General features: G+C 41.7%; 1 protein-coding gene across 3 annotated transcripts in view; it reads right to left on the bottom strand.

Annotated features, from left to right (window-relative positions):
• Nucleotides 1–3,658: 3,658 nt before the first annotated feature.
• The window catches only part of NUB1 (negative regulator of ubiquitin like proteins 1), a 28,878-nt gene continuing 20,482 nt past the window's right edge, over nucleotides 3,659–12,054 (bottom strand). For all 3 annotated transcript variants that reach the window (XM_054021203.1, XM_054021202.1, XM_054021201.1), the window contains 4 exons: nucleotides 10,646–10,792; nucleotides 7,901–8,002; nucleotides 6,332–6,524; nucleotides 3,659–4,397 (listed from right to left, as the gene is read on the bottom strand). In XM_054021203.1, the coding sequence (XP_053877178.1) occupies nucleotides 4,234–4,397; nucleotides 6,332–6,524; nucleotides 7,901–8,002; nucleotides 10,646–10,792 (606 nt within the window). In that variant the 3' untranslated portion in view covers nucleotides 3,659–4,233. The remainder of the gene's footprint in view (nucleotides 4,398–6,331; nucleotides 6,525–7,900; nucleotides 8,003–10,645; nucleotides 10,793–12,054) is intronic.

The following is a 12,054-nucleotide window of genomic DNA, read 5'->3' on the forward strand; positions in this document are numbered from 1 at the left end:
TATCTCATCCTTCTCTCCCCTGAGACAGGAGAATGGTACGTCCTCTGTTTTACAAATAAAGTCTCGGCTGGCAAAGTTGGGAACAGACCCTAGCTCTTTGGTAGTGCAGTGCCTGCCACCTCTCAGTCACACTGCCTGTAAGGCTTGGCTCAACCTAACCCCTAGCATGCTCTCCTCCCAATGCACCGTATCGAACCAAGGCAGCCTTACTCCTACAATTCTAATACTTTCTAGCAGATAGGTGTGTAAACTGGGGTGGAGGTCTGGATGCAGCAAGTGGGGGGCTCAGTGGGGTGAGAGGGTCTGGGTGCAGGGGGAGCTTGTTGACATGATCCAGGTGCAGGAGGGATGGGCGTTCACGTGTGTGGGGGCACTTGGTGGGGGAGTGAGGCTCAGCTGGAGTGTGTGTCTGGGTATGGGGTGTGAGGGAGTCCAGATGCATGGGGGGCAGCGCCCTGTACAGGGACCCCCCCAGGCCCCTTTCCCAAGGCTGAGGAGTGACAGGGGCAGGAAGTAGGGGGGAGGGTCATCCCAGATGTATCACAGGAAGATTTAAAAAAAACAACAACTCTCCCAGACTACTTTGAGGGTGGGGGAAAATCCCTTCCTGATCCCCCTCCAGCTGGCTGGCTGAAACCCTGAAGCATGAGTGTAACATGGACGTCAGCCCTGCCCCCCACACCATCACAAGTAACCCTTTCATACAATTACACCCATAACTTTGTCCAGCTTGTTCTTGAAACAAACTAAGTTACTAACTCATCCTTCTACCGCTTAGAAACCTTCTTCTAATGTTCAGCCTGAATTTGTTCATGGCCAGTTCACCCCCATTTGCCCATGAACCAACATTGTCCATTAGCTTAACTAGCTTGTCCCCTACCATACTATTAGCACCACCCCACCCATGCAATGTATTTATAGAGCACAATCATTGCCCCTCTCAGCCTTCCTTTTGCTTGAGTAAACAAGCAGAGTCCTGCTTTTCTATGCAGGTGTTTTTTTTTTTTTTTACCAGTTGTTGCCTATGTGCAGCAGGTGCCACCACCACTTTGTTGGCTGGGACAGAAGTTTGTGTGTTTAACTCATACTAGGTGTATGTCTACACTTCAAGCTAGAGGTGTAACTTCTAGCTCCAGGTGAATGACCTGAGCTTGCTTGTCCAGAGCTAGCCTGGTGCTGTCTCCACCAGCTTGAATTTATACTTCCAGCTTGATGTGTGCTGGTTTAGGTACCTACCCGCAAGCAGGACGGGCCCTGTATTCTACCACTGTCGGCCACTACTCCATCTTGCTATGCAGCTCTGTACTAACCCTTGGTCCGGGGGCGGGACACATACATTTATAAGATGGTGGCTCTTACCAGGTTCAACAGCCAGGAGGCTCACTTTATTCATGGGCTGTGAGCTCACTGATGTGTGTTAGCGGTTCAGATGAATAAATAGGAGTTCTGGCTGGAGGACTGGTAAAGGCTTATCTTTTTCTCTGATGGGTAAAGTGCACCTACATCCTTACAGAAAATTTGAAACAAAACAAGACTGTATATGTTAACATGAACTTAACAGGCTGCCCTGCAGCAGCACATGGTGCTGGGAAATAACGGTAAATGATGGAGAAGATGATCCCTTGGATCAGAGTTGGGTGAATGAGTAACTTGAGTTTTTCCTCTTGCTTGTAAGCAGATCACAGTATCAAACATGTTTGAAATTACTCTTAGACTTCAACTCATAATTCTTATTCTGCAGCTCACTTGCCAGTGGCAGATATTCACTATTTGCACATGGATTAGTTAAATGACTGGTGGAATGGTTTCTGTTGGAATGACCTTACACATTCAATAGTATATTTTAAATTTCCCTGTGGCAAGCATTTCATTTTAAAGTGTACTGTCTTGCGTAAGCAAAGCTTCAGTGCTTAAGGAAAGCACAAAGCAGGAGAAGTGCACAGTTCCATCAAAACTGAATGCACACCCAATTGTCCCCCCACTCCTGCTATTCACTCTGCATTCTATCAAGCTCTAGAGTCCATCTACCCTCACCTACACCATTTGGTGGGAAGCGCTATCCGGTAACATAGTATCAATTTAATAAGGGTTCAAATCCTGCCAGGCACTGAGCCTCCTCAACTCCCACTGGTTTCAGTAAGAGCTGAGGGTTCTCAGCCCATCACAGGCTCACGCCCAAATCCCTCAGGGCTAAACGACTTCCTTGTCCTTCCTTTGTACAGCTGTCTTGGAGGACATCATATTTCTTCCGTTTGTTTCTAGGGTAGTCCCAGGGCTGATCTTTTTCAGGTTTGTTTCATTCCAGCCACCCTTTATTGGATTTTGGTATGCTACCAGCATTCTCATAAATGCATAACTATTGTATTTAACTTTTGTACTGTCCATTGGATTGGTGTACAAAAGCTTTAAATAAGATCAAATTTTAAATTTTAAAGCCATACAAATAATACTACTGTCTACATCATTGCTGTGAGCTGTAATAGCTGATCCATATTTGCCATGACTAAAAGAAATCTTCGTACTAAATCAAATAAATCTGCTTCATACTGGAATTTGAAGATTGTTATACTGGTGGAACTACAGCTCCATGTTTCCTCCTTGTTCTAACAGGACCATAGGGTGCCACTGAAGGCTAATTCATTAGAATTCCAGCACATATCAATTAACTGGAGTAAACTGAAAAGCAGGCCCCTGAATAACTTGTGTGTACAGCTTAGGCAGTAAACTTTGAAGGGGCTTCATCTGGTTTTAGATACAGACGACTACGAACACCACAAGTTGCTGTCACATTCCCTCCTTTCCCAATCACTGTTTTCCTCATTGAAGTAGGACCATTTAAATGGACTGACACAATGGATGGGACTTTGAGTCCCTCTACTGATTGAATGAAGTTAATGAAAATATGATACCACATTCTCTGTTCCAAAATAGCCTCTCAAAAATGGAAAGACAAGGTGGGTGAGGTAATATCTTTTACTGGCGAGAGAGACAAGCTTTTGACTTTACACAGAGCTCTTCTTCAGTTTCCCAGAGTTTAAGAAGAGGTCTGTTTAAGCCTGAAAGCTTGTCTCTCTCACCAACAGAAGTTGGTCCAGTAAAAGATATTACCTCCCGCATGTGGTCTCTCTAGTCTCATGGGACCAGCAGGGCTACAGCGCCACCACAGATCTCAAAAATGGAACATCTCCGTTCAGCAGTTGCATTTGGAGGGGCATCAGAAAGAAGAGGGCTAAGGGTTAGAATCAAAAGGAAGATAAAGAGCATTAGGAAGGAACATTGGGCTAAATTTCTGAAGGCAACAAAGTGACAGGTGAAATGAGCTTGGCCTAATTTCTATCTTTATTAGCTGGCTGGTGTTTTGTTTCCTCCTCCTCCTGTATAAATTATCTAAAAATTGAGATAGAGACAGGAGTGTCAAATCTATGATCCATGGGTCATGTTTGGCTCTCAAGGGTGATTTTGTTGAGAATTTGTGTCATTATAAATTGCAAAATGTGTCCCTACGTCATGCCCACTAATTTTTACAGAAAAGTGTTTAAATCAGCCCCATCACCCTGAGGCAAGGATGGGGGCATGACCTCCCCAGCCGCTTCCAACTGCCCTTTTTTTAAAAAAGAATATTTTTATGTATAAAGTATGGAAAAAATCTCAATAAAAGCAAGGTGCGCCATATGTTTTATTTGTATTAGTTGCTGTTGCAACATCTGACATGAACAGAGACAAGAAAAGACATCATCAGTTCATATAAAACTGATCTGTAAGTGATTTTTGGAAAACAGTACTTCAAAGAGAAGGAAATTGGTTTTGTAAACTGACAGCTCTATAAACGTATTAACTACGTTTCTGATTTACAAACGTAAATATTGTTTTAAAACAGATGATGCAAAATGCTGTAAAATGCTTTTATTTGCTATATTAATTAAATGGGCTAATTTCACACCCATATAAATATATATTCAACTCTCTACTAAACAATGTTTTTCAGAAAAATATTTGTTTCTGCTTCATCATTATGCTGATTATGATGAATTATAATAAACCAAAAAAAAGCAGATTTTGATGATTGTTGTAATTAATTGATAATTAAATAATTCATCTATAATTGAACTGAATGTAAGGCATTTGACAAAAGATAAGCATGAGGATATAGGTATCTAAATCCAAACTCAAGAGTCCAAAATGTGATATGTAGCCAAAGTAATTTCATGTAACTGAACTGTGAGAAATGAGATTTCAGGGTTGTTCCTCATGCATATAGGTTAAGTATTCTTTAATAACCTGTTCTTCCTCTTCCAGAGTTAAATCCAGATAATCTTCTTCATGTTCTGGAATATCCTCCAAGATTTCATTGACTACATCTGTTTCCATGTCTTCATCCGTTGATGAACTAGAAGTACCTACACAAAAACAAAAAGAAAAAAACCAAATCATCTCTTCTCTGAAAAAGTCAACTTCCCATGAAACTCTCTTTTGCCAACCACACTAATTTTATAAACCTTTCACTGGAGAACTAGTTTAAAATTATTTTGTATCAAAGGCTGTCTGGGGTGAGATGCACCAATTTTTTAAGCAGTAAGAAAAGCCTTAATTGTACATTAGGTGGCATTGTAATAAATTGGGGTTAAACTGGGACTACCTTAGAGAGATGGTGGAGGGGAGGAAAAGAAGAGATGATGTAAGCTCTCACCCCTCCTTCGCACAGGGCCTAGTAACATTTCTAGTCCTGGTACTTCCTGAGATAGGCCTCAGCAAGGAGCAGCTCTTAGGGCTGCTCTACACTGAAAACTTACATCTGCATAGCTACATCTCTGAGGGGTGTGGATTTTTAACCCCTCTAGACTTGTAGCTAGGCTGATCTAACCCCCACTATAGACAATGCATGGAAGAATTCTTCCATTGATCTAACTCCCACTTTTTGGGGAGATGGATTACCTACAGCAACCAAAGAACCTTTCCCGTCACTGTAGCGAGCGTCTACATTGATGCGCTGCAGTGGTGCAGCTGCAGCACTGCAACTGTGCCGCTGTAGTGTTTTAAGCCTAGACATACACCTCTACGCCGATATAATGCGACCCGATATAACACAAATTCGAATGTAACGCGGTAAAGCAGTGCTCCGGGGGGCGGGGCTGCGCACTCCAGTGGATCAAAGCAATTGCGATATAACGCGGTTTCACCTATAACGCGGTAAGATTTTTTGGCTCCCAAGGACAGCGTTATATCGGGGTAGAGGTGTACTCTTAATTAGGATGTGCCATTTTCATCACTCTTCTGACCATAACTCACTTTAAGTACATAGCATGCTATTGCTTCTATGATGGTAGTACCCAAAGGCCCCATTCAGGATTGGGGCTCCCCTAGTGCTAGGTGCTGTACAAACACATAAGATGACATGGTTTCTGCCCTGAAGAGCTTACGATCTAATTTAGGACAAGACACATCAGGTGGGAGTAACAAACACTACAATGAAGGAGGGACAGGAGGGAAGGAGGACAAAGCCTACAGTTGTACCAGAGGTTTAAAATTGCCAGCTATAGGCTCAGACTGATTGTTCTGAGACTTTTTACAAAAAATAAACGCTTGGTAACTAGACATCAGCAAGTCTCATGGGCCATCCATGTAGCCATTAACAGTTGGCGGTTTCCTGTATGCTCCACAGAAGAAAGGTCTCAAGGAAGGATTTGAAGGAGGAAAGGATAATTGTTTTATGGAGTAGTTTGGGAAAGGTGTTCTTCCACATCTCCCCTTTGAAGGTACAAATGGATGGTGGAAGCTGGTGTTATTGGTGGAGTGTAGGGGGCAAGAGATTCTTTAGCATTGGGATTCAAACACACAAGCATTTCTGTGACTTGTTTTCAGATGTTTTGCATATAACAAGCTAACACGAACACTCTGTGCTGAAGTCATGGAAGGCACGACACCAAACTGCATCTTCCCAGTCCTTACCTAACTTCCCTCCAGGGTAGGGTGGCCCTTTTACAGGAAAACTTTTCCCAGCCCACCTTTCTGAAGGCTGCCCCTTAAATATGTCAGAGCTAAAGAGCTGCAGTTTTAAAGCAGTCATTTCATTCCTAGCAGCTATGGACTGCATTTCTCTCTCTCTCACTCAGCTGATTAGTAAGTGTTCTGTTTTTCGCTGATTTTCCTTATTGTTGCTGGGCAGATAGCACACTGTCACAGACCAAAGCCTGCTCCTAATAACATGTATCTAGTAGACACTATGCTACTAAAAGCTTGAGTGATTCTTGAGATATTCAAGGTAATAATTCAATATATTCAATATTCAGCAATCATTTTCCCCTCCATATTTGTCATATGCCACAAGTCTTACCTGCAGACTCTGTAGGAGAATCTTTTGATGAAATGGATTCTTCTGATGGAGTGGTCGGTTCGGTTGACAGCTGCAACTCAGCAGGAAGAACTCCTTCATAATGAGCAAGTGTTTGTGCAGCTAACTGGATGTTGCCCTGAAAGACTTTCAGAGCTTCCTCCACTGACTCGCGATTAAAACCCATGTACATCAACTAGACAAAAAAAAAACAAAAACCCTAAGTCTGAGAGACTGACTTGTTTGTATTCTAGGGCAGTGGTTCCCAAACTTTAACAACCTGTGAACCCCTTTCACTAAAATGTCAAGTCTCACAAACCCCTTCCTAAAAATGAATATTTCCAGGGATTTTCTCCTTTACCTGAGTATAAATTATAAAAGCAGTGATCTTGGAAATATAAAAGTTGTTTTTATGACATGTTTATTACACACTGTTTATTAACTATTATTTATCATTACAGTATTTTTATTACATTATGAAAACAGCAACTCCAAGATCTCACTTTCGCAGCTTGTATCACTTTGAATAAGCCTGTTATAAGACGAGGCTCCTATGTTTCATCAAGGAGTATCAGACGTGAAACAGCAGGAAGGTATTTAAGAAGCCAACTCAAAGAGTTCCTCCTACACAAGCATTCAGGTCTTGAGCAGTCCTGGCAAACGACGCACGTTACAACAAACCTTAAACTTGTTCTTTAGAATAATTTTAAAAGCAACACTAGCTGCCTATTTAATGTTAAAAACAGCAAAAAATATCCACCTCTCTCTCCATTTCTTATAAGGAATCTTGAAGTTTAAATCTCCTCAGTGTGATAGATATGCTTGCTTTGATCTGCTTAGCTCTTGGAAGTCCAGGGGCTCCTGGCTGTTGGCCCTGTGCTGCCCGGGGTCCCTAAGGACAGTGCTGTCCGCCATTAGGGATTTTTTCCCCTGAGAACTCCCTGTAACATTTCGCGAACCCCAGTTTGGGAACCACTGTTCTAGAGTATTCCACATTAGCAATCTGAATGTGCCTGTTTATTTCTTCTATTACGGATTCTTTGAAGTGCTGTCCTCCTCTTTGGCATGTACTGACGGAGATACTCCACCATGCGCTCAGCTGGTGACATCATACTGACTACTGAACGGCACCAGAGCAGGGCAGCTGCCTACAAAGTGTTTTCTCCCTGACCCCTCCAAATATTGCAAGATGTTTAGGGGTTGTTTTTTTTTTAAGTCTTATTTCCAATCCCTGAGCCAGAACATAAAAAGAGAATTTTACTTCCACCTTAAAACATGCCATATCAGAGGAAAAGAACCCAAGACCTCTAGAATCTGCATTCACAACCCAGGATTACTCAGTAGAATGCGTGACTTTGCACCAAGTGGTAGGTGAAGATCAGTGGGGATTTGATGAGTGCCGGAGGCATGGGGGGTAGAACATGATTGTGGCTTTGCAAAAGAAGATCTAACATGGTTTTAAACAGCCAATGGGATGAAATGAGCCTTCAGAATTAAACTGGCTTGATTTAAAAAAAAAAACAAAAAAAAACCTACCCTACACTCCGTCTTGAAGAAAAACATGGAACTTACTTGGTCAACACTTTCCTTAGGAACTTGAAACTGGTGTGGGGCCATAGGATCAGCATTATCATCATCGTTTAGCAAGAGTAACTGAGGTTCATCAAGAAGAATCTAAAGCAGAAAGAGACAGCAATCAGTATAAGTTAGAAGGTTGTAGTATTCCTCAAAAGAGATGTGTACACAATTACAGAACCTGGAAAAGACTCATTAGCTCATGTAGTTAATACCTCACCATACTGTTCTCTAGAGTAAATTTATCTTACATATCTTGTAATACCTCATGTTGTATCTTGGGTCTTTCACCCCTTGCCTTGTAAGATTGTTTCAGTGTTTAACAGATCTCACTGTTGAAAATTTAGGCAGATCATTAGCCTGAATTCCTAGTACCTGCCCACTTGTACTACTTTCAATGAGAGAGGAATCTAGTTTATACCCTTCACATACTAAAAGACAATTGGTTAAACAAATTAAGGGCAGTATATGCTAAGGGCATGTCTACACTTACCTCCGGAGTGATCAATCCAGCGGGGGTTGATTTATCGCATCTAGTGAAGACGCGATAAATCAACCGCCGAGTGCTCTCCCATTGACTCTGGTACTCCACTGGAGTGGGAGGCGTAGACCGAGTTGATGGGAGTGGCAGCAGTCGACCTACTGCAGTGAAGACACTGCGGTAAGTAGCTCAAAGTACGTCAACTTCAGCTATGCTATTTTCGTAGCTGACGCTGCGTAACTTAGACTATCTTAGCTCGCCCCCAGTGTACACCAGGCCTAAGTTTCAGTGTTTTATTGTGTGCTTTCCACATAAATCAATCTGACCTGCCCCAAAATCTTTTTTTGTGTGTTGATTTTGTTTGACTTCTGTCCAAGTTTGTCTACTCTTTCTGATATGGAAATGTCCATAAACTGAAAGTTAGTGCCCTATAGTAATGTATATGTAGAAAACAGGATACCCATATGTATTAGCCTTTGTCTAAATAAAAATGCTACTAGTCATCCTTTCTTTAGAGAGAGAACATGACACTAGTGTGATCAGATTAGATGATCAAACTGGCCTCTTCTGGTCTTAAGCTCTATGAATCTGCACTGGCTGCCTATTAGTTTTTAGGTTGTTTAAGATGTTGGCTGTGACTTACCTAGCTGGGACTTCCTCTCCTAGTACAATACTACCACAGCGACACTCAAACTGGAACCCATCTAAAGGGACTTTGACTTTGTTTTTCATTTCCCCCTTGGTCCAGAGTAGCCATAATTTGTTGGCTTTCAGGGCTTTCTTGGAAGGGGAACTGGATGAGGGTTGGTCTGTTGGGGGCAGGAGTGCGTTTTAGTCTTTTAGCAGGTTAATCTTTGGTATGTGAATGAGACTAGCCTGCTGAATTTATTTTTTGTATCCCTTTGTTCTAGAAGTTTTGTAAAAGTGTCTAGAAGTTGGGACAGGTGTTTATCTTGGTAAATACATAAAGAAACATTTGTGTTTTAAAAAAGGATTAGCCTATGTGATGCTGGCAGACCAGGTGCCAGCTCATGCCAGGGCCCCAAGCTCCACTGAACACTGACCAATGCATAGCTGGAAACCAGTCTGGCTTATCTGGGGGTTACTACAGTTAAACAGATATAATTGTTATAGGATGTGTTTAGACTTTATGGAATGCTTGTAGGATGCTGCATGTATTAATCCTACTTATACTATCTGTATTCCACTCTATAAGGTGCTACTTAAATGTTTCCTCTGTAACTGTAAAATATCTGTTCTGAAACTATGTAACTCACCAAACAGGAAAAAAAACTTCAACTAATGCAAAATGCTGGATTACTACACGTGTTATCTACTGCCCATCAGGAAGGACCATTGTAGAACAAAGATTTTGTCGATTACTCCCCCCCACCCACTCAAGAAGAGGTTACTCGCAGAAGTGCTTATCCCATCAGCTTGGACGCGAGGGAGGTGAAGATAAAAATTCGTGACCATAAGGAATTAGGGTCTTTTTATGGACTCGGGGGGGGGGGGAGGGGGGGAGGGGGGAAGATTCCTAAACATAAACAAGAGATCCCCAAGCTGCTTGGCTTGGGTTACCCCTAGTGGAATAAAAGCTTGTTTATTATAGAAGCTTCTATTACCTTTTGAACTTAAGATTGTATCTTATTTGTGTGCGTATGCTTACTTGCTTTAACCTTGTAAGTAACTCTTATTTCTTTTCCCCAGTTAATAAACCTTTAGTTAGTTTGTTACAGGGCTGGCTACAAGCGTTATCTCTGGTGTGAGATCTAAGATGCAAATTGATTTGGGGTAAGTGACTGGTCCTTTGGGACTAGGAGTAACCTGAATATTTTGTGATCTTTTGTGTAAAGTGACCATCTATCACAAAGTCAAGCTTGCCTGGGTGGCAAAATAGATCAGGATGGCCAAGGGGACTGTCTGTGACTCCTTCTTAAGGCTGTACAGTGCCCGAGGAGTTTATACTTGTTACTTGTTGGTGAAATCTAAATACAGAACTCAAAACCAGTTTGGGGTTTGTGCCCTGCTTCTTATCAAACTGCTCAAAGGGTGGCATTCTTGCTCATGGGCCACTCCAGACAGCATGACAGCCTGATTCACTAGTTTAGAGAGTGAAAGTTTAATCACATAGTGAGTCAATAATAGAAAAAGAGAAAAAGAAAATGTCTAGAAAACATGCATTTTTGGCAGCTGTATTTCTGTGGCTTCCAGTGGAAAAGGTCTACTGTATGAAAGTACCATTCTTGAAAGTGATTTACCTTAAAGGCTTGGTCCAAGTTTCCTTGTGCCCGGTGAAGTGCTTTTTTAGCAGCTCGCTCTGAATAGCCCATAGTTTTCAAGGTATTTATATCGTCCAATCTCCTCCTCCTCTTAGCTCTCTCCTCTCTCCTTATTTGTGCCTTTTCCTATAAAAGCATGGTCATTACAAAGTGAAGTATTGTATTAGAATACGGTCAGCTTTCGACTAGAAGATGGCTCCATTACTTCTTTGATAGATGCATACAGGGTTTCTTCTTTTTAATCTTTACAAATCTTCCAGGGAGAAAGGAAACTTTTTTTTTAAAACAAATTTGTGCTGCTCAATGATCTTTAAGAGACATTCCCCCCTCCAGTATAAGGTTGTATATACACTAGCAAACTTTGTAATCCTAATTCACCATTTTGTAGCCATACTGTGCCCATAGAATCATAGAATGGTAGGACTGGAAGGGACTTCGAGATGTCATCTAGTCCAGTCCCCTGGCAGGACTAAGTATTATCTAGACCATTCCTGATAAGTGTTTGTCTAACCTGCTCTTAAAAATCTCCAATAACAGAGATTCCAGAACCTCCCTAGGCATTTTATTCCAATGCTTCACAACCCTGACAGTTAGTAAGTTTTTCCTAATGGCCAACCTAAACTGCCCTTGCTGCAATTTAAGTCCTTTGCTTTTTATCCTATCCTCAGAGGTTAAAGAGGACAATTTACCTCCCTCCTCCTTGTAACAATCTTTTAAGTACTTTAAAACTGTTATGTCACCTCTCAGTCTTCTCTTATCCAGACTAAACAAACCCAGTTTTTTCAATCTTCCCTCATAGGTCATGTGTTCTTGACCTTTAATCATTTTTGTTGCTCTTCTCTGGACTTTCTCCAATCTGTCCACATCTTTAAGGAAATATGGTGCCCAGAACTGGAAACAATACTCTAGTTGAGGTCTAATCAGCGCTGGGCAGAGTGGAAGAATTACTTCTTGTGTTTTGCTAACAACACTCCTGCTAATGCATCCCAGAATGATGTTTGCTTTTTTTATGCTTTGGATTCTCTCAGGATCAGGCCTGAGTTTATTAAGTATATTAAGATCCCTTTGAGGTAGATATTTTATTAGTTTCACAGATGGGTACACAGGTATGTCAAGTGACTTGCCCAAGGTTGGACAATCAGTATCAGAGTCAGCAAATTAACCAAGGAGTTCAGCTCAGTCCCTTTCCACTTGACTATTCCTGAATCAGTGTCTAAATAACTGTCTAAAATTAGAAAGATATTGCACCAAATTCCCATCCTCCCCCTTCCCTTACAAAGCAAATATTCCTCTCCCCTGCATTCCCAATCCAAAGCCAAAATGTGCAGCAGTGAGAGTAGCTACTCTGTGGCCACAACTGCAGCCTCTGAGGTGTCATACCAGACGAC

This window comes from Malaclemys terrapin, chromosome 2 (assembly GCF_027887155.1).
Source record: "Malaclemys terrapin pileata isolate rMalTer1 chromosome 2, rMalTer1.hap1, whole genome shotgun sequence".
In the NCBI taxonomy this organism is placed as follows: Eukaryota; Metazoa; Chordata; order Testudines; family Emydidae; genus Malaclemys; species Malaclemys terrapin.